The sequence below is a fragment of the Agelaius tricolor genome, unplaced genomic scaffold (genome assembly GCF_023055355.1).
Source record: "Agelaius tricolor isolate 1412-34295 unplaced genomic scaffold, bAgeTri1.0.p SCAF_2, whole genome shotgun sequence".
In the NCBI taxonomy this organism is placed as follows: domain Eukaryota; kingdom Metazoa; phylum Chordata; class Aves; order Passeriformes; family Icteridae; genus Agelaius; species Agelaius tricolor.
Genome location: NW_027269262.1, coordinates 53,472,298 through 53,494,928, shown reverse-complemented (window position 1 = coordinate 53,494,928; position 22,631 = coordinate 53,472,298). Strand labels below are relative to the sequence as shown.

General features: G+C 39.6%; 1 protein-coding gene across 6 annotated transcripts in view; it reads right to left on the bottom strand.

Annotated features, from left to right (window-relative positions):
* The window catches only part of MAPRE2 (microtubule associated protein RP/EB family member 2), a 97,412-nt gene that overhangs the window by 17,782 nt on the left and 56,999 nt on the right, over positions 1 to 22,631 (bottom strand). For 5 of the 6 annotated variants that reach the window (XM_071419142.1, XM_071419121.1, XM_071419136.1 and 2 more), the window contains exons 3-5: positions 18,890 to 19,017; positions 7,098 to 7,243; positions 4,949 to 5,162 (exon numbers count right to left, since the gene is read on the bottom strand). In XM_071419142.1, coding sequence (XP_071275243.1) covers positions 4,949 to 5,162; positions 7,098 to 7,243; positions 18,890 to 19,010 — 481 coding nt within the window. In that variant the 5' untranslated portion in view covers positions 19,011 to 19,017. The remainder of the gene's footprint in view (positions 1 to 4,948; positions 5,163 to 7,097; positions 7,244 to 18,889; positions 19,018 to 22,631) is intronic. The other variant, XM_071419151.1, reaches the window with a different exon arrangement.

The following is a 22,631-nucleotide window of genomic DNA, read 5'->3' as shown; positions in this document are numbered from 1 at the left end:
CAGCTCTTTCCATCTAGCTCTGCCACGTTGTCCTGCAGCACTGAACCACAGTGAGCAGAGATTGCCATTGCCAACACCTACTGCCTGCCACTGGGGAAAAAGGTAGCAAGTCTTGGTGGAAAGCAAAAAAAAAAAAAAGCATTAGGAGTTCTCCAGTCTCCCAGGAGTTCTAATTGTATCACTAGCTGCTAAAATAAAGACCGGACTTGCTGAGTATTTTTATCCCTCAAAATTAATTTACAGCACATCTGTCACAGCAGGATATACTGTTTCCCTACAGAAAATCAGTATTCCTCTTGTGCAATTGGCTTTTCGATGGCACATTATATATAATGCATTCATGCACAAACAGTTCATTCTGCCCTGGTTATTTTCCCTGTCATAGCGTGAGTATTTTTAGCCCTCATGTGATCCTCCAGTATTTTCCAGCTCTGCTTTAGTCATCCTGCCCTCACTGAATATTTCAAACTAAAAAAAAAATCTAACAGCCTTCAGATCTAAGAACCTCTCACAATTTTAGCTTGCATATAAATAATTAATTTTATTAAGCTGTCTTATACCCGTGCATTTTTGACACCCCCCACCCATACACTAGAGAGTGCTCCATGGAGATTTGCTCTGACATACAGGAATACTTACATAAGACACTAAGCTAAAATCCTGACAACCTGATCACTATTTTCAATTTTGATCAGATGAAGCCTTTTCCGCTATTTCCCGCAGGGAGCATTAGAACTGGCACAAACAACAGTGCCCTAATATTTTAATCCTGCACCACAATTTTGACTCTACATCTGTAGGCTGTTTACCACTGCATTAGAGCAGAGTGGAGGCTGTAGGAGATCGAAAGCTGGCTCAGGGCTGGCAGATGGCATCTAAAAGCAGCTGTGGTGCTGCTGCCAAGAACCTACAGCAGTGCCCTGTGCTGCTCCTTGAAGGAGGAAAAGACCCTCATTTCCCCACCTGGGAGCTGCAGTCACCTGGTGAAACCTTGCTGCTCCTGCTGTTTCTAGAAGCACCCTGTGGCACGTTACCAAAGCCATCCACCCACGGCACCACCGCCAGCTCGGCCACAAATCGGCTCTGTCCCTGAAGGAGGGGACAAGGCATTGTGAGGGTGGCACAGCAGATTAGTTGTGGGGACCTATTTATGCTTCCATTTCCGAGCTGCATTATCCTTGACCTGCACTGACTCCCCAGCGGGATCATCTTTGGAATGGGAAGGGCTATGGCTGCTGGTCTGCCCACCAATTAACACAAAAACTAGTGCATTTTTACACTTCTCAACTTTTGGGTTCTTCTAGAAGTGTTTATTTTTCAAACTAAATAAAGATTACACTCTGCATTTATAGAGATACAGGTTAATATCCATTTACAGGTACAGGAAGCAGCTACCTGATACCAGGCATCCCTTCAAGCTTTAGAATCTGATTAAAATATCAAAAATAATTTCAATTCATGCCAGTACCTTTCTGGATAAGTTTTCAGAGCAGCCTTTAAGGATCTGACCACTTGTTAACTCAAGGATATGTTTCTTAGTCTACCTCTGAAAATACATTGTCAGAACAGTGTTATAAGGCAGTTATGAATAGTGAACAATAATCTCCTAAATCACTCAAGCCCAAAACTCTGTCAAAGGGCACTGGAAGAGTTACTCTACGGAGCAAAAGCAATCACCTGAAATGCATATGAAACTGCCAGTAGCTAAAGTAAATTATTCCTTTAGAAATACATATATCTAATCAATTTAGAATAGGCATATTTTAAAGCCTGCCAAACCTCCAAATATGAATGAGTACCCATATATCTGCTTGCTCCTGACACCAAACAATAGATGTGTACATTCAGGTATGTCCACTGCACTCTGTTTAAAAACTTTTGGATTATGCTGAAAGATCTTCTGGGTTCCTTATTTTTTCTCATGAGTGCTACCTTTTGTTTTGTTAATGAACTGACCAGGCAGTACTACTAAAACTTCAAAGCTTCATTGATAAGGTAGAGCAAACCATACAAATTAATAATGGCACCAAGCTGTGTGGTGTGGTCACGTGCTGGAGGGAAGGGATGCCATCCAGAGGGACATTGACAGGCCTGAGAGGTGGGTCTGTGCAAGCCACATCAAGTTCAGCACGGCCAAGTGCAAGGTCCTGCACCTGGGTTGGGGCAATCCCAGGCACAAATACAGGCTGGGTAGAGAATGGATTGAGAGCAGCCCTGAGAAGAACTTGGGGGGTGTTGGTTGATAAGAAACTTAGCCAGCAATGTGCACTTGCAGCCCAGAAGGCCAACAATATCCTGGGGTTTATATTATGGTTCCTATAGCAGCTGTAATGAATACTCCTTCCCTTCCAGCTAAGTGTGGAAGACAGAGGTACAGAAGCACATCTGTCATGGTAACTTCCCAGCTGCCCAGAACTTGCTCCTGCATCATCCCAATTTACTCCCAAACAGCAGGAGATGAGGCACACTCAAGTTTGCAGATGCATACAGAACTCCTCCCAGAGCATCAGTAAAGGCTCCCATTCCTTCCAATGTGCAGGTTCTGTGATGGGGTGAGGCAAGGCACAAAGGCACTGTACATCAGTGCCACAAAAACGTGCTCACCCAGAATTCAGTAAGTCCATGGAATGACTGGCACCTAACTGAATTAGCTCTGTTCTGAAATGCAAGCAGCAAGGAAAGCTGGAACTCTCATTTCACCCAGCATCATGTAATATCCATACCCCACCATCCTCAGCTCAGAAATTAAACTAGTGTCCAGCATGTCATAATTCTGGACAATATTTAGGTTAATAATGAAGGATGTTTTCCATGAAAAAGCTAACTCTCACAGCCACAGGATCTTATCAAGACTCATCACACTATCTCAGTTGTACAATTCCATACAAAGGCTGGGAAGGCACAGGACATGCTCTTCATACAACCAACAACACAACGTGACATTACTGCATTATCCTCCACATCAGCTGGCTGGTTCCACTCCAGTAGCTATTCAATTTCTGTAGGATTGTCACCTGCACAGCTTTAGTTTGGATGACATATTTGTGACTTTGAGAAGAACAGACCATCTGTAGGAAGAATTAACAAGCACAGTAAAGTCTGTGTTTAATAAAAATGTCTTTTCCAATTTCTGAATTGGACAACATCTTGACATTAGCACTTGAGTTTTCTGTTTCCAAAGGGAGTGCAAGACATGACATGGGAAATTGGAACGTGCCAGACCCTGAAATTCAGAAGTTTAGGCATAAGAGGGTGCAAAATAAAGATGTAAAGAAGCTTTAGAAGCCCAGAGTAACACTGCCTGCTATTAGGTGCCCTATTTCCTGGAAGCACTAATGAGCTGAAGGCAGCTGGCCAAGTATGCCCCACTCTGACGTCAGAAGTGATCAGAGCAGAACACTGAAATCTGGGTAGGATTCCAGAGCACAAGGCAGCCTAAAAGTGAGGGTGATTCATGCTTCACACCTGCCCCTGCTTTTGTGAGTACTGCTGCATATCCAAGCCCATGTGAGGACAGGTCACAGGTTTAAAATCAACTAAATATTAATCCTTATTTGAGGAATGGGTTAGCATAAACCCAGGACAAACCAATGAAGGAATTAGGTGTGTGTGCATGTGTATTTCCATATGCACAAACCTATGTCCAGTAATACTTTTTTAGTGACTATTTCTTTTTCTTAAATATTAGCTCGTCTCCACTTAATTCTCAGTTAACAAAACCAGCATCTGCTTAGTGACTAGTCATAGCCACATTACATAAACACCAAAGATCAGGTTTACTCCTTTGGCCTGTTCCAGAAACACTGCTGTGATTTAACCCCAGCAGACAGCTGAGCCCCCATAGCTGATGGCTCACTGTCCCCTGCAGTGAGATGGGGGAGAAACTCAGGAGGGGAAATGTGAGAAAATTCATGGGTTGAGATAAAGACAGTTTATTAGGTAAAACAAAATCCATGCCAACAATTCATTCACCACTTCCCATGGGCAGGCAGGAATTAACCTACCTCCAGGAAAGCCAGACCATCACCCATAATGGTGATTTGGCAAGACAAATGCTGTAACTCTCAACATCCCTCCCCACCCTTCTCCTTATTCCTCCAGCTTTTCTGGCTAAGCACAATGCCATGTGGTATGGATTATCTGTGCAGTCTCTTGGGGTCAGCTGTCCTGGCTGTGTCCCCTCCAAATTTCTGGGGCACCCCCAGCCTGTTTGTTGGCAAGGCAATGTGAGAAAGCCTGGACTCTGTGTAAGTACTGATTAGCAATAATTAAAACATCCATGACTTATCAACACTGTTTTTGTTTTAAATTCAAAATTTAGCACCAACCTCCTCTGAAGAGTCATCTCTATCCTAGCAAAACCCAACACAAGCACAAAATAAAAAATTAGAAGACTGAGGTATCTTTGTGAAAGAGCAAAAGCTATATGTTTTTCAGTTAGGAGGACTAGCATACCCAAACAATAAGCACACATAAACCCAAAAATAACTTAATTTTTGTTCTTCTGGCCAGCCCTTAAGATTTGTAAACATTTTAGTCACCATAAAAATTAAAAAAAAAAATCAGCCTGTGCAAGCATTTTCCTATAAAGGTGGAGGTGTGAAAGAGGAACGCACTCCATTTAATGTTCTCGAATACACTTGCACATACCACATTCAGCAACAGGATTGTTAAGAGCCTTTGTCTCCACCACCAGATATTACCAGAGTCCATGTCATTTACATGGAGGGAGTGCAGTGGAGGACACCCTATGCTCAGTAGGGCTGGGCCAAACTAGAGCACACAAGATGTTAACCTTCTGCTGTCTCAAGATGCTAAGCCCATGATAAGGCAGAAAGAATGGCACAACCACCCAAGGAAATTATTTTAAACTAGTATTTAAGTAGAGTGGATCACAGTTTATAATTGTGTTCAGAGAGAGAAATGGAATTCCTTAAGAGGTAAATACCTGCAGTTGGAGAGTTTGCATGGTGAGACTTTTTGGGCAGGTTAAAGATCTGTTCACCAGGATCTGGTGGAGGAAGAGCATCTTGGCCTTGTCGAGCTTCCACAGGATCATACTCCTTCCCATCATAGTTAGCATCAAAGAACTTCTTAAACCATTGAATGAAATCTAAGTTGTCTTGGAAGCGCCCTTTGACCAGTTTTTCCACAGGAATTACCTAAAACGTAGATATTAACATCCAATATTACATCACTGCTGGTTTTTTTAAAATATAAAAATTATATATACACACTTATTTGATAAAAATCTACTAACTGCACCAACAAAGAAACCTCTGCCATTGTTTTACTCCTAAAAGAAAGGGGCAATTTGCAAGTGCTCTTAAAAAATGAAAACAAAACCCAGTGAGACCCAGCCTTTGAAGTAGCAATACATAGGGTGTATGTAAGCTTTTATAGCTATGGTTCCACAGAAGTACCTCCTTACATCCCATGGGTACATCCCATGATGAATGACACTGTCCTGGGACTAACACTATATTCAGCCAACTAGGGATTTCTGGTTTTAATGGACATGGTACAGTTTGACATACTACAAACAAACAATTCTTCAAAAACTCCAGACAGATGTTCCTTTCTCTCTGTCCTACTGTTTGAACTACAAAGCCCAGCAGCTTTTCCAAGACATGCTAAAGTTCAAACCAACCTACATTTTGGTAGCACATGGTCGTCATATGAACCAAGCCTGAGGTTTTAACCTTGTAATCTCTTTCTGTTCCACATATAGCTATACATAGAACAGTTTGTGGACATGCAGAAGTTGACTTAAATGCCTTATAAAGTTCTACTAAAAGAAAGGCAAGGCTATGAGGATGTCTCAATATCAGTATCTTAGAAATTTTTCATAGACATGAATCCTCCAAAAGGTGTCTTCAGCCAATATCAGAGTGCTCAAGGCTTCTAGACACTGTGGGCAGACATGGTCTACAACTGCAGAAAAGCTGCCCTGCTTTGCTTAATTCAAGCAGCTGATTAAACAGCCAAGTTAGGCGGACCTCAATGCCTCTTGAATGTTAGGAATCTTCAGCTGGAAAAGGGTTTTCATTTTCTTCTTCAGGATTAAGCCAACTGTACAGCATTTTATAAATCTATGATGCTTCTGCAAGAATTGACATTGCATTTTGCATGTCTTTTCAGGTTGTTCCATTTGTATCTCAACTCTGCATTAAAAAGGCATGATAAATTTTCTCTCTACAGGAAAATTGACTACATTAGTCTTCCCAGTGTTTCACTAGCAAATCACACTGTAAATAGCAAAGTATCCATAACATTTCATGAAACAATGAGTGTTTTCCAGTTCTTTGTAGAAGTCTTAAGGCACTTTCTGTTATGACTGTTTAAATTGCAGAATAAGGCAACACTAAAAGCCAGAGCAGAACCTTAAAAGGGTAAACAGGTAGTGCATCAGTGTAAAATTATAAGCATGATAACATAACTTCCATTATTCATTTTTATCAACACAGTAATTTATATTGGTGAGTCTGTCAAACTCTCACATTCAAGCATAAACCAAATCCCTTAAGCCTGAACAAGCATTTTCTCAGAGGTTTCCATTCTTAACTTTACAAGATCACATGTGCTACCCATCTCTTCGATCACCGGGTAAATTATTCCAGCTTTTGAATAATTTAAATTCCTCAAACCCTGCTTTGGACAAAAGAAATGGAATACTTGTAAGAACAGCATATTTTCAAATATGTTTTGTTGGAAATTTAGGTCACCAATAATTGTATTTATCAAAAAATGAAGATTCACTGATGACAAGGAATTTCCAACACATGGAATTTTATCAAAGGGTCTCTGGTATTAAGATACAATGAGTTAGATGGCACAACTCCTCAGCAGACATGTGGACTCAATTTTCAATTCGTACCTAAATGAAGCCAAACGCTAAACTTCTCCCTTCACGCCCAAATACCCTTTTCAGATGATGAAAGGTCAAGAACATTTATTGCAATTCTAGTTCTTCATCCAAAAGTTGAAAAAGTGCATTTTCAAGTATTTTGAAGTTTGTTTCCCCTATTTATCAATTTACACAATTCATGTAACTTTTGAAACATGTAGCGTTCAAAATATAAATAGAGAATTCCTACCTTATCCACATTCATTCTTTTAAATGATGCCTGCAGAAGTTTGAAGTTGTGAATGTACTCATGCTCCAGCTTTGCTTGAAACTTTACTTTCTTCAAGCTAATGCACCCTGGGAACAACATGTCCATGAACTGGCAGTAAGCTGCTCCTACAACGAGAGAATGCATTGACGTTAATCCAGATGCACCCAGCTAAGACCAAATGGTGTTTAATGTCATTAGCAGAAAGCATGAGCAGAAAGCAACAGTGCTGAATAAGTCCCTGCTGTAATTCAGCCTCACACTATGCACCCAAGACCTACTTATCTAATGTACATTGAGCAGTGGCATGCTCAAGTGGCTCTTTCCCACTCAGTCTGGATCCACAATGTGCTGCCATGAGCATCTGAGGAATCACCTCGACTAATGCAAAGTGAAATGGATGTTCTTGGAGTCCCCATACACAGCAGGACTGTCCATACAATGAAAAGATAACAGTGAAAATGAAAATCTCTTAATAAGCTTCCTCAATCCCCACAGTCCCCTGAATTCAAACAAGCCAGGATCATCTTTCTTCTGGCCCTTGTACCCAAATGCCAAGCAAATCCAATGCAATTATTTAAGATTATATCCAACCACGATTTAAAAAAAAAATAAAAAGTGCAAGGCTCCAGCTTGTTAAAACACACTAGTCAGGTCCCACCCTTCTGCAACATCCTTACCAATTTTCATTGCTTGAGAAAAGCATTTAAATAAGCAGGTTTTAGCATAGTCCACCCATAGCTTTCAAGGCTGGGCTAACAGCTTTAGTTCTCTCTCAGCCAGGTTCCTAAGTTCAACTTTGAGAGCTCTCTGAACTTACAGACAGTAGGGGTGTGTGTGCATAACTAATCTAGAACAAAGATATGGAAAAATTTCTAACCAGCATCCTGAGGATGGCTAACAGAGACAGCATTTCTTGTATGCAGTGAGCTTCCTCCTACAGCATCATGCTACTGTCATTTGCAAAACCTTTAGTGCTGACACACTCGAGCGTTTAGAAATCAAGATGAAAATATTTAAGTAAATCAAGCAATTTTCTTTCTTCTTCAGAAGATTTTTCTACAAAGTACTTTATACTTGGCAAAGATTCAGTGATGTCCACACAGGAGTGTAGAGGGTGCAGCCCCTGTGCTTGAGCATCAGGGCAGGGAAGTGATTGCCTGATTACCCCTGACAAGTTAAATTTCACTTCCACAAAAAAGACTGTTGTGCTTTTAGTGCACCTTAGTTTTGACAAAAAAGTGTCCAGATCTCACCTTACAGTTCAGCCCACTATCAACAATGATTTTTTATCACAAATATTTCTGAGTGTTCACAGAGAAACCAAGGTAACAAAGCAGACACCTGGCTTGCCCAGTTTTACAGGAGAGTCAACAATAACTTGAACTTAAGGTCATTTTTCTCCGTGGGTATGTGTATGTTTTGACACAACCAACTTCATGCATGAGATGGTTCTCATTCTCTGTATCCAGCCAGCCATCACACAAAGGGTTACCGAGATCATCACTTCCCAAACAGAAAAAGAGCTTAAGAGAAGAGTCCAAAAACGTTCTCTGAAATAGCAACACAAATTTTGCTAAGGGACTTACCAAGATCCAGCTGTAGTGCTGAAAACCATTGCCATTTAAAAAAATAATCTGTTCACATTGCCTAGCTTTGTGGAGAAAATGGTTATTAAAAAACCTCATTTTCCAAGGACACCTTGTGCTTAGCTGTTTGCAACGGTCTTGATATGATTAGGAATCAAAGTAAAATATTCCCTAAAGGGAAAGGCACCTTCTGGCAAGTTGCAAGCATCAGATGACAAATTTGCATCTTCTTACAGAAAACTTTATAAACACAATTAGCTATTCAAAACCCATCCTTAGCAAGAGAACTTGTAAATACATGGCAATGGAAAAAATACATTACAGTTAAAAGCATAGATATACAGATAATGCATAGCTTGAGTACACTTATTTTTGTTTAATTTAATGCAAAAGGATTATTATGCAATCATTTAATATTATAAATTGAATTTGTTCCTAACTCTGTCCTTTCATCCTCCCCATACCCCAATTATAAGCTTTACTCTGATATCTAAGTAATTGCCTGGAGGCCCTAAAAATGCACTGCACAACCTTTCATCTAGATCCTTTTAGAAAACTAGAAACCCAAAGTGTTCACATGAGATTTTTCTCCTTCTGCTGGTAATGCAAATTCCTTCTGCATGCCTTTAGACAGTCTCTCTCTAGTTAGGGTATTTCCTTGTGCTTTCTCTGCTGGCAGCTGTTTCTGTACCTTTGCCAGCCAGGAGGTGGTCCTGGGTCTGCACAGCACTGGAGGGCAGAAAACACTGGACTGCATCCACCTGGCAGCAGGAGCTGTTCTCTGACACAACACTGGAGTGGCTGCTGGGCTGTCTCCCCAACAGGAGGATTTCATTGCACTGGCAAATACACTTCATTAAAATACTCCTTCCTCAAGTACAGAGGCAACAAACAAACATGGATTGAACTAAACACTGAGCTACAAAGAAAGGAAATTCCTCCCGACTCCAAAAAGCCAGAAACCTGCCTACCCCACCAATAGGAGAAAGTAAAAATATCATTACAGTCAGCTGGGGCTACTTGCTTTTGGACATTGAGGTTATGTATGTATTTAATTTTATATATATATATAATATATTATACTACTATACTATAAATAAACACTGGTGTTTATAAATAATTTAAAATTTTACCCCCTAAAGCTTGTAGCTGTCAGATTACATTTAAATGGGAAACACCAGTGCAGCAGAATGGGGACACTACTGTCTACACTGCCCATGGCTGAGATTTCCTGGAGGCAGCAGAAAGGGGAGCCCCACTTAAGTGATGTGAGACTGCAAAGCCTTTACCTTTCAGCCACAGCATATCTGTGTGCTCCTCTGCATATGGGACAGCTCTTTAGGCCTATCCAATGTACTACACAACTGATGTTTCAATGCAGGTGCATGAGAAAAGAATCTTTTTCATGGAATACAAAGTAGAGACAGTAGAGATAATGACATTATGGCTTGTGACATACCTCTTGCATAATTTACACAAACAAAAGAATTCTTATGCTACTGTGTTTTATTCAGTACTAAAAAACTTCCCTATGTTTTCTGGAAAAAAAAACCAAACAACAAAACCAAAACCCCAACAATCCCCCCACACCCCAAAAACCCAACCAAAAAACCCCCCAAACCTAAATCTTCTCAAATGTGTACAGGGAAGTTGAAAACACACTGCCAGAATAACTCTCACAATAAATCTATCCTTCTGACTGAAAAACTTCTATATGCATAAACATGCACATACACACATACAAAAAGAAATAATTTGACATCTACTCAAATGAAAGATGAAAAGTACAGCTGGTGGCACTGCAGAAGAGGGATCAATGTTAAAAACCTCTAATCCTTTATTAGCTAACAAGCAATTTAGAATCACTGGCTAAAAATCCTTTTGTGTTTTGATCTAGAATATTGATGCAGCCATTAGTTACACAAGATATTCACTTGTGCAGACTCTGAAATGAGCCTGCAAATGTGGCTGTGCTGAAATCACCCCCAGCAGTTGCTATTTTTAGCCCCATTAGTGAGCAGAAAGAGCCCAGCAGCATCAGGGCTTTGCAGGTGTTTCCTGGGCATCCCAGGCTTGGGGCAGAGCAGGCAGCAAGTGGAGGGAGGGCATTGCATCCACCAGGCTGGGCAAGCAGCTGCCAGAGGAGGGGAAGAGATGCCAGGACAGAATTCAGACACAAAAGAACAAACTCAGAATTGAAAAGGTGGTTATTTAAAACTATTAAAATTCAAGAATTTTGCCACATGCAGTGGTAAAGCAGAAAATTGCTACCAAATTTATAAAAACTGAGTATCTTACAGGATTTTCAGAGTTGTAGACAATTTTTCACTAGTCCCTTGCAGTAAGCAATGCTGAACTAATTTTAGCTTTTGTCCTGTATGTCTTCTTCCCTGCTTCTGTGTTTCTTTCCCCACACTGTCCATGCTGACTTAGATTGCTCTGAAGCATATGCACTCTGCATCATTAGAGATTTTCAGTTTTTCTCCTCTCCTTCACCATCTGGAGGCTAATGAATCCACAAATGCAAAGAAGTATTTTCTTTATTATCAAAAATACTTCTGCTCCTCACTATTTAAATCAAAAGGAAATTAAAAGAGGTAACAATGAAGACAAGAGAATCCTGTTTGCAACCAGTTTTAACCACTCAGTAAACTTCCTGGATTTCTGACTAGAGATCTGAAACCAAGATTAGATGCTTTAGCATTGATGTTTATATATTTATAAATTAAAAGGAAAACTTTATTTTCAAACAGACTGCTTTTAATACACTATAGTTAGAACTTATTACCCTAATAAAATATTTAGTAGAAACACTATGAATATAAGCAGGTATAAATATAAGCCAATATGTTTGTGCCCTACACAAATTAGGTCAATCCTTCAAATCTAATGTCAAAGGACTGTCCCTCACTGCTCCTCCCTGAATCCCTGTAGTGTGTGGGAGCAAGATCCCAGAAAAGGATATAAAACCACACCAGCCAATGTGGAAAACAAAGGGCCCATGAAAAGACAGGGCCTTGCTGGGGCAGGAGGGGGGGCCTGATTTTTTAAAATTCTGATACTCAAACCACAGCAAACCGAGCTAAGTTCTACACTGTAAATTTGGTATAAATGTTTAGTATTAGCTTTGTTCTACAACTGCATAGAAATCAAATTTGAACTTTTTAACCAGGCCTCAGTTTGATTTTCATACACTCAGTTTTTGAAAAATTCCATTTGGGAAAAAGGCTGACTGCACCTTTTTCTGTAACAAAATTAGTTTGTTTGCTTTAATGAAATATTTAGATAATACAAAAACACATATCCAGTCGTGTTAGATACAAACTCCTTCAAATTATTCATTCTCTCCAAAGCTGCAACCACCTGATCATGCATTTGGAAAATACAGGATGATTTGTGTATGAATTAGTCATCAGTACTTCAGCTCACAGTGGTTGCTTGCACTGATGGAAAGCTGCACACACCCTGTATTTCTGTTGCTGGGACAACAGCAACAATGAAAAAAAAAGCAGTGACTTGCAAGGAGCACGTGTGACTTAATAGTTTGGTAAGAAAGGGAGAGAAAAACTCACAAATGCCAGCAATCATTGTTTACAGTACAGCAGCACTTAGGGCTGGTCTTTTAGCTTAGGCTTTCTAGAATTGCTTCCTCAGCAGTGATGTTTAGGTAAGCACACAGCAGTAGGTTTTCAACTCAAGTATCAGAGCATACATTTTCATTTGGATTTCAAATATGGGTGTTCTGGTATGCAATTCAAAGGTTGTTTTAAAAACTGGGCAATGAAGCTGGTGAAGGGTCTGGAGCAAAACCCTTATGAGGAGCAGCTGAAGGAGCTGGGATTATTTAGCTTGTGGGGGAACCTTCTTGCTGCCTACAACTGCCTGAAAGGAGGCTGTAGACAGGTGGGGGTCAGTCTCTTCTCCCAAGTAACAGAACAAAAGGAAACAGCCTCAAGCTGTGTCAGGGGAGGTTTAGATTGGGTATTAGAAAAAATGTCTTCCCAGAGAGGGTTGCCAAACATTGGAACAGGCTGCCCAGGGAAGTGATGGACTCACCATCCCTTGGAGGTATTTAGAAGTTATGCAGATGTGGCTCTTAGTGACATGGTTTAGTGGTGGACTTGGCAGTTGGACTCCATGATCTTTACAGTTTTTCCCAACATAAATCATTCTATGACTCCATGTCTGTGAGCATAATGTTATGTTACATACAGCCATGTGTTTAAGAAACAGAACACCTTATCTTGAGCTCTCCACTGGAGAGACCACAGTCTTCAAATTCCTCTTTGCATTTCCAGCAGCACCTATATGACCTAGCATGTAGGTCAACATAATTTTATTTCTCCAGTTAACACACCCTCCACTGCCCCCCCTCTCCCCACACCTTCACTACAATTTTAAAAGTTTTTTAAAAGTTTCAGCCCATTTCCCAGTGAATGTTCAAGATCACATCAATTTACCACCTACTTAGTTGTAGAGAAGCAAATTTTTATGGGGCTGTGCATCAGTGAAGCCACTCTGGCCCAGCTTCACCTTTCCCAGGAACAGTCCTGGGAGGGCCCTTAAAAAGCCCTAAAAGTGATGCAGATTAGAGTGCAGCCCTGCCTTCCTGCTCACAGTTGCATGAGCACAGCTGCCTCAAAGAGGGCAGGGTGAGTGCCTGCACACAGATGGGAGCTCCAGAAAGCAGTGCTGCTACCACAGGACACAGCCTAAAAGAACTATGCATCTCCTGCCAGCCTTACCAACAGCCCCTGAGATCATGTGCACCCAAATAACATCTGCTTCCAAAAGTCCTGTTCCACACAGGTAGGGCACGTGTGTGACGTAATCCAGAATATCCACTGATCATTCTAAATAATGGATATTGGAGGGAGGTTTTCCTGTGTTAACTTGCATTCTCTTTTTCTTAAATATGTAAATCATTAAGCTGCTCATAAATTATACACAGCAGAGTTTTTAGTACTTAAATTTTTGGCAATAATTTATTTTGGAATTCATTAATTTTTAAACACGAAGATCAGAACAATTTCAGAAAACACAGTTCCCATTTAACTTAAAATAGCTGTGTAACTCATCATGCCTAAAGAAAGTACCAAAAAAATCTAACAAGCTCTTTAAACCAGAGGGAAATCAAGCAACTGACTGCAAGTGAGTGCTATGAGTAATTAAATAATTACTTTTAAAAAGCAAAAACCTTGTTCAAGTTCTATTCCTCCTAAATTCTTAATGAGTGACATTAAAAAAAAAAATTATTGGCTGGGAATCTCATGATACTGCTTTTCAAGTGTCCTCAGAAAGTTTTGGAAATTATTTAAATCCCATCATTAACATTCATAGTATCCCTCTAATCCTAAATATCATATGGAAGATATCAGAGAGTCATTGACACTGAGTATGCTCTGTGTTGCATGACCTCAGGACAACATGCCAGTTCCTTGAAACATGCCTCGGTTACAGAGCACAAATGAGATCAAGCCATGTTTTAATCATGTTCCTAAGTTGTGCTACAGACCCAAGCTCTGCAAGGCTGCCAACTGGGAAAAAACCAAAACCACCAACGTGGAAACATGCTTTGGCTTCTTGGGCACACTGGGCTGTAGAGGAATGCTTGCATCAAATGCTCCAAAAGGGCCCTATAAGGCAGATTTTAGCAATAAGCATATAGGAAGTTATGGGTTAATATAGGCAGTGAACAAAATACATGTTCTGAGACATGGAAACACAAATCCTACACAGCTAACCCCCAGAATAAAATCTGAAAATGCCAAACCACATGCTTTCTTTATAATAGAGCCATTTATTAAAAGCAAGGAAAAAACAACCCTGCATTCAATCCTTGATCCTTGCATACAAATCCTCAAAGACAGAAGGTCTGCATGCACTGGGGGTCTGACAATTTGCAAGTTTATAATTCTACTGAGAATTTTCAAATACAGGAAGTGGGGAGAGTCTGTATCTCCTTAATCTCATAGAATCACAGAAGTATAGCTAAGTCAAAAATAATACCAAAAAATTATAAATGTGGCTCCAGGCCACGTTTTCCTTTCTATCCATTTACCATTTCCTTGACATTATACAGCTTGTAGACATGGTGTTATTTCTTTTTAATTCATATGCAAGCCTTCTATAATCGCCTGCCTGACTCTTATTTTGAATATACTCTCATGTAACACTCTCACAGTCATGAAAAGCCCTGCAACACATACACTTGGTATTCCTTAGAGATGAAAAACAGCCTTACTAAAGAAAATTCAGCTATAAGCTGCTTAGTCAGAATTCTTTCTAAGAAACCACTGTGTATTCCTTAAAAAACAGCATGACTCTTAAGAAACAACCAATGTCATACTTCATATGAAACTCTTGTTCCCCAAACGTATGGGTTTTGCACATGGGATCCTACGACATTACATCCTCTCAATTGTTCTCTATAATATTTAATTCATGTATCAAATGAAATGCTCTCTCTAAAGCCAATCTAAAGGGAATGCACTGTGCCTTCTATTAAAACCATGGTTTATAAATTTCATGTTCAGGTAAAACAATTTTGCAGGAAATCAAACCCAGAGTCCAAAGACTGACAATATGACACATGTCTAAAGCAAAAAGAATTGTATTGAGATGCTTGGAGAGATTTTCCCTGTTCAGTTGTCAAAATTAAATTACCAGAGGAGCTGCAGACTGAAGCAAGACTCTCCAGGGCTGCCCATCCATAACCTGGCTCTCTTGGCACATCACTACCACAGCAGGCATTCAGAAAGCTCAGGGGACACTGCACTTTGCTCGGCCTACTTAGCAGAGACAAAAACCACATCTAAGACTCCCAAAGAATACAAATACTTTATGACTAAGCCAACCTCTTCCTTTGCTGCTCCTCATCCTAGAAGCTCTGTTCCTCTAAGTGGAAACTGAGAAACAGGCTGGTATTGCTAGAGTATGTGTATTATCAAAGCTACTTCTCCACAGCAATGAGGAAAAGGAGGTCGGATTGCTTTTTCTATCATTGTAACTACTGTCATGTTAAGCTTCAGATATGTTCTGAATAAAGCCTTTAGTAAAGGCAGAATGTCACATTATTCCTTCTTGTTTAAGCTCTGAATGTCAAAAATTATTGCTGGGTTGGCTGCAAAATGTGGGCACCCGTGAGGTCTCTCAGCCAGGTGCTGAACAGCAGCATATGCCATATCTAGGTTGCTCTTACCTCCTAAAAGTAACTCCTTTGAGCTTTTAATTCAGATATAACATCCCCCCTGCTTTCCCTCTCCCACATTTTTTGGCCTCACATTTAGCTTTTCCTGGCATTTTGATTGCTCCTTATTAACAAAAATGAGCAAGAACTGAATAGTCATAAAACAGCATGACTAATGTTAATGCTTTTTTTCTAAAAAAGAAGAAAATGTCCGCACAATTTTACAGTAGATTATAAAAATTCAGTTACGGCAGCTCTGCAGATCCTTGTTAATGCTGTGAAATGCTTCATAGCTGTAAAGAGTTTCCCACATATTCCTTCCCTTTGAAGTCCTGGAGAAATGCTCATATTTTATGGAAACAAGCATTAATCTGCACGAAAGCTGCCAATGGTTCAAGGGACATCAGCCAAGGAATGCCAGAATGAATGAGTTAGACTGGCCATTCTCAAACAGCAGTCCATACCATGCTTGCTTGCTGGTGCTCTGCCTGCTAGTTGGCTCATCATTTGTGTTATTGTTCCCTTAGTATCGCTCTTAAAAGCTATGCTAGAAATAGGCTAAATAAAATATATGTACATTTAATAAATTGCGTTGAGTTTACACAGTAAACTATATTAAATGCAGAAAGATTCCCAAACCTGCTTGTCCATCTGTCTTCAATCCCTACACATGGATGCTCTGCACATGAGCAATGGACTATGCAGTCTCAAATGGGAAGAACATATTAAGATTACTATGCTCTAGTGTCTGCAAAAATCTATCAGTGTTTAGATTCATCAGTTCGGAGAGTAAAGTCCTCCTGAACACAGGAAGTATTGTGCTAGAATGCTTCTTTAGATAAGAAGCTACTAAAGCCCCTTCTGGATTGTAAAGTACATGAATGTAAAAACAGGAATGTGTAAGCATCAAGTTCGACTACCAAACCAAATGGGGAAATTCAAATTAACAGCTTTCACTCATAAAGACAAGAATGTAGAAGCATCAGGTAGCAATAACAATCAATACAATCCAGGAAATTCTAAAGGAAGAAAAGATTTAATTTTATACAGAATGGAGTAAGAGCTGCAATGAGTTGACCCTTTTTCACTTCTTCCCTTGAGGTGTGTCCCAAAATCCTCTCTGTAGGTCACAGAAAAAGTTGTATAAGAAGCTGTGTAATGAAATGGGACAGTGAATTTGTGACAGTTCCCATGCTTTTCCCCCTTCTTGCCCCACACAGCTGAAGTCTCTCTATCTGATCTTCTTACATAACTTTAACTCATTTTATTCTGCTTAGTCAATATTTTCTTCAATCACCTCTCCCCTGTTTTCAGAAACGGTTTTCATGGAGTTTTTTATGTCTTAGCTGGTTTTTTGCTTGGTGGGTTTTTTTGTGTAAGCCCACACACATTTAACTTGATTGAGAACTCACTTCAAAAGCTTCCTTTCAACTATTTATAAGCATTTAAATAGCTACATAGGAACAAGTCAATAACTTGTCTACTATGCTTCCTGTTTCAAACAATAGCAAACTTTGGGTATTTTGGGATGCAAACGTCCATTTCCTTCTATGTTTTTATCTCCTTCAGTGTGTGCATGCATGTATCTATCTGTATCTATCTATAGCTACTCCCTGTGTGAATTCTGCCTTTATATATACTGAAATAAAATACTTAGGCTAACTTCCTGACATGTAAATATAACAACAGCTAGAGATAACACTTCAATTTCAAGTTTAATACCAGTTTAAAAAATAATTTCCCATGGTCTAGGTCTTTAATTGTTCAGATTACATCAGTTGCTTACATTGACTTTATCCTGCACTTTTTCAACCTCATTTTTATGGTTGTTGTGCAAGGCTGCAAGTATGATACTCTACTTCTGCAGCTGAAAATTGTTTTTTTTTTTAATTTTGAAGACAATCAGCCTGAAAGGATTACTTCCATCTTTCAGGGAACATCTCTGAGACAAAAAATTTACCCAGAATGATAGGAAAAATCAAATATATGAATATAAGACCCCATTCATTCATTTTGTCTAGACCAAGAAATAGCTGAAGTCTGGTCATGTGGTTCCTCTTCCATGTGCTTTGAGCACTGTCTTCATAAGATAATATGATACCTTCATAAGATAGTCCCAGCATGTTAGTTGTCTGGAAGTAGCAATCTAAGTTAGATCTCCTCCACCACAAACAAACTCCTCCTCCACCAAGCATCTTCAAATTTAAAAATCACAGTTGGAAATCAGAAAGAAATCATTCCCCAGGGGCATGTATATTCACAGTGAAACATCAACCTTTTTCTGTGTCATTTCTAGCCATCATCTAGTTACAGACCCTGTTGTTTAACACCCATCTTCTGGTTGCAACTCTGATTAACCAAAATGTCTGAAGTATTCAAACTATTACCCTTTTTTCAGGGCTCATTACCAAATATACTTATAACAGTAACTCAGATTTAAAGAGAAAGAGGCAAACTTCGAAAGTTCTAAAGCCCTCACAGCAACTAAAGCCTCATTTCCTCAAATCCATGTTTTTTCTTCAGTCTTTTTCTTGTGCTTTTTTCCTGCAAGCATCAGCAGGGACTTGAGAAACCTCAAGGAAACCTCTTCAGGAAGGAAAAGGAGCTGGGGGATTTTGTTCATCTAGGGTGTTTGTTCTCTATTTGTCTCTTTCTCAGTTATATCCACCCTCCATTTGAAAAGATACCACCCCAGTGGCTTAAAAACACTAAAACTTATCACTGTATTCTTTGCTTGCTTAGCTAACCTTTTTATTACTTCTATGTATCTCCTGCTACATTTGTCCCATTCACCTCTGCCTTTGTTATGCTTTCCCAAGGTACCTTATCTTCCCATGATTAACACAAATGTAAAAATGCTTCCTGTGCACATACATTAGTCTCTTTTTTCAGAGTAACTGGTTTCTGTCAAAGTTAAAAGTTATCTATTTTCAACAAATCAGACTTTTAAAGTGGTTTTAAAATAAACATTTATAGAGCATACTGGGCTTTCTTACCTGAACAGAGTTGTTCAACTTTTGTGTAGTTTAAAGCTAATATATCATTAACCCATGCAATGATGTCATGTCTGCTCATAGTCTCCTGGGTTATAGAGGTAGAGTACACGTTGACCGCCATTCCCCAACTAGGAAAAAAAGAGAGACAAAAAATATTTTTGACATTTTGGTAATTGTTTTTTAAACACAATGAATATATGCTTCCTGTTCAAAAGAGGGAAAGAAAACTCAAACCCCTCTCTTTGTTTATTGAGAAAGAAGGGGTAATTTTTATTATTTGATGATATGTAACCTCCTCAATGTCCTCTTGGAACCTATGAACATATTTCTCTGGCTGTCATTGTGAACTTAAAGAACATACAAACCTATGGTACTCTGCTTCATGCCAATAAGGTAGGAAAAACCCCAGACTCAGACCTAAAGATGCACAGACAGGATGAGAGACCCAAGATTTTGTCACATTGCGCTGCATCAATACAGTGATCCAACATCTGCCAGTTTTTTGCCACTGCAGGATGATCAGGCTTCCTAAACCAACACTTAATTTTAGGTAACTTCTAAATGATGAAGCAGCTGTTCTCTTACTGATTTCTTACTGGGACAGGGCCCTTTTGGATCATTAATTCAGTTCCTAACAGTCACAGAGTGAATATCAAATAATCTCAAATCTCAAATCAAATAATGTTATCAGTGCACCAACATCTATCCTGAAAGCAACTGAGATTTGCCCCCTCAACTGTGTGGTTGGAAAACTGCCGTGGAGCCCGATTCTTCTCAAACATTAGGAACATTTCCTCTAAGCTTAAACCCATTTGTTCTTCTGCCAACATTATCCTCCAGCTCTAATTGCTTTTTCTTCCCCAGAGTGGATTTCTTAATGCTTTAGAGACAGCACTCAGTGTCAGTCCCAATGCCCAGGTAGTCTAGATTAAACAAATCAATGTAAGTCTCTTATATCAAGTCAGACATTCACTGACTGGTCCTGCCAGCAGTTCTTCTCAAACAGACAGTTTCAAGCAGTGTTCAGATAACATTTCACGGAGACCTTGGTAAATGGCACTCTGTGCTTGAAGTTTTCACAGCTACATCACCTTAGATAGATTCTTCTAGTTAGCAAAGGTCCCTCCCTGGAAGCTGGCAATTCATAGTAGCTTTTATCATCTTCCCAGGTACACAGACCAGAAACACATACTACTGGACTTTGCTCCCTGTTATCCTACCCTAGTCACATCTTTCTGTTGCAAGATGTTGCAAAGAGAAAACATGAGCACACTCAAGTTTATCTCATCAGCAGTTTCAAAGAGCAGAATCAAGTTAATGGAGAGAGTAAGTAATGTTCCTGTGAGTAACGGACTGCAGAAAGTCCACTAGAAGCAATCCAAGTGTGAAGTGTCTCAGAAATGACCAGAGTCAAAGTTGAAAGATAATTCTTGGTTTGCTGGGGACTGCACACCTTCGTGTCGTGGCAATCTGCAGCTAACACTGATCTGTCTATCTTTGGTGCCAGTCCTGCCATCTTAGCTTTGAACCTCAACTTTCTCAGTCAATGCAAGAAAGCAGGATCTCTTCTGTAGGATCCAAGGTCTGCATGGACTATTTCCATTGAGAATTTGCAGTGATGTAGCCCTTTGAAGCCTGACAGACAATTCTATAAGGAGAAGACTGCAGATTAACTCCACCCATAGTTATGTGTGCTAACTAGGTAGGGCAACCTAGGTAAACTGTGAAATGGGAAAAACCTACCAGCACAAAACTTGACTTGGTAACATGTAAGTGTATTAGTACATAACACAGAGAATAAATTTAAATACAAGATTACAAAGTTCATAACACAGGTCACTTTCTAGGAAACAAATCTACAAACAGAAGGTTGTTCAAGTTTGTTCCCATCTACTGACATTAAGATGCGAGGCATAAAATCCTCGAATTTGTTTTATAAGGAATTAGAGAAGAAAGAGAGAGAGAGAGAAAATAGGGTTGAAAAATTCGTGCTCCAATAGTCAGGCAACCACTGCCAGAAACTCATTCAGAACCAGGCTGCCTGCCTGTCCACAGTATACAGGCAGCTCTGGAGCACGGAAGGAATCAGCCCGTGCTCAGCCTGCTCCGTTCTTACCGCAGGCTCGCATGCAGCACAGCCAGTTGTGTGAACACAGCCCTGTATTCACTGGAAGAGTTAGCAAAGGTCGCTTTCTTGGCATGCACTAAGTGCTTGGACTGAATCAAGTGCTAGGAACAAAGTTTTAGAAACAGGGAGTGCCCTTTTACTCTTAAAACTACACCATAATGGCTAACCGTAAGAGCTTAGCTTCAACATCAGCGTGGAAGGCACTGAGCAGGCAAACAACCCCTTTGATACTAATGGCATCTGAAGTTTGAAACACATCTGTTTTATTTTTTTTAGCCTTTTTATATAGATAAAAAACTAACAGAAAGATAGTACTACTGTCACCATTAAACTAACGTGTTAAATATTGTATGTAAGATCAGTTGAAATAACAGCTTAATAGTGAATTTAATATTCACTTAGAATTACTGGTGAGCCTAATAATAAACTGACAGTTCAATACAGAGGAGTCCACTGAATTCTACAGCAACTAAAGATATTTAGATGAGAACATCTGAAATAAAACTACTCTGATCTGTAATTGCCACTACTTCAAGAAGATTTTAATTGGCCTCTAAGGCCAGGCAGAGCACAAAAAACCATCATCTACCACCAGTGAAAAGGGAAAGTTCACTTTGTTAAAAAGATCAAGAAAATACACACACACAGAAAAAGGAAGCAGAACTTCCTTCATCACCTTTTTCCACAAAGAACTGCAAAGAGAAATACCCATCCTTCTGCAACCCACAGGGGAGCAAACAGCTTCCTCTGCTGCATTGCATGGGGTGGGGAATTCTACTGCAGGAAACTGTGAGTAAATGAATAACCTTGAGTTTTACAATGCTACCCTGAAGGATACCTGTAATACAACTTATGCTACATCTGTGAATTAATTATTATGGTCTAAGGGTCAAACAAAAGTTCAGACTATTTATTAGAGACGAGTTCAAGCTATTAAAGACAAGAGCTTCAGATTTGTACACAAGCATGCATAACGGTGTATGAGTACAGTTGTAAGCAAAGGCAAAATGAATCAGAATTTCTGTTAAAAAACTCAATAACATGCCACTGCCATTCATTCTTAAGTGTTTTGTTGACATACATGTGAATATTCCACAGCTGCTTCTCTTGAAAGAGTTCACCCTCTCTTTGCATCTCTTGTTCCCCTACTGGTTACGTTCTAAATAAACTCAGCTGGGAAAGGTTTCCTTTACAGTAAGCATGTTCTAATTTGGTGCTCAGATACACACATATCCTGTTTGCCACATAGAGAGACCTTAAACAAAACAAAAAAGAAGGAAAAAAAGAAAGAACAAGCAGATGTAGGTAGTGCAGCTACCGTGCTCAGCAGCAATCAAGAACCTCTGTGCTCAACATCTACAGCTGGGCTGGGGTTTTCTGCAGGACCGAGTTCCCAAAGTGCTGAAGTACTCTGGAAAATGTGATCCATCTTCAAAACACATTAATAAACATGTGTAAGCTGATGCAAGAGAACAGCTGTACAGGTGGAGACACACAGCCCATACTCTGAATAGCCAAGTAGCTAACAACTTGATCTTATGTTGTAATACATTACTTTTTTCCAATAACATTATTTACATTTTCAACTTGTTAGGCTTTCATTTGTTTACACTG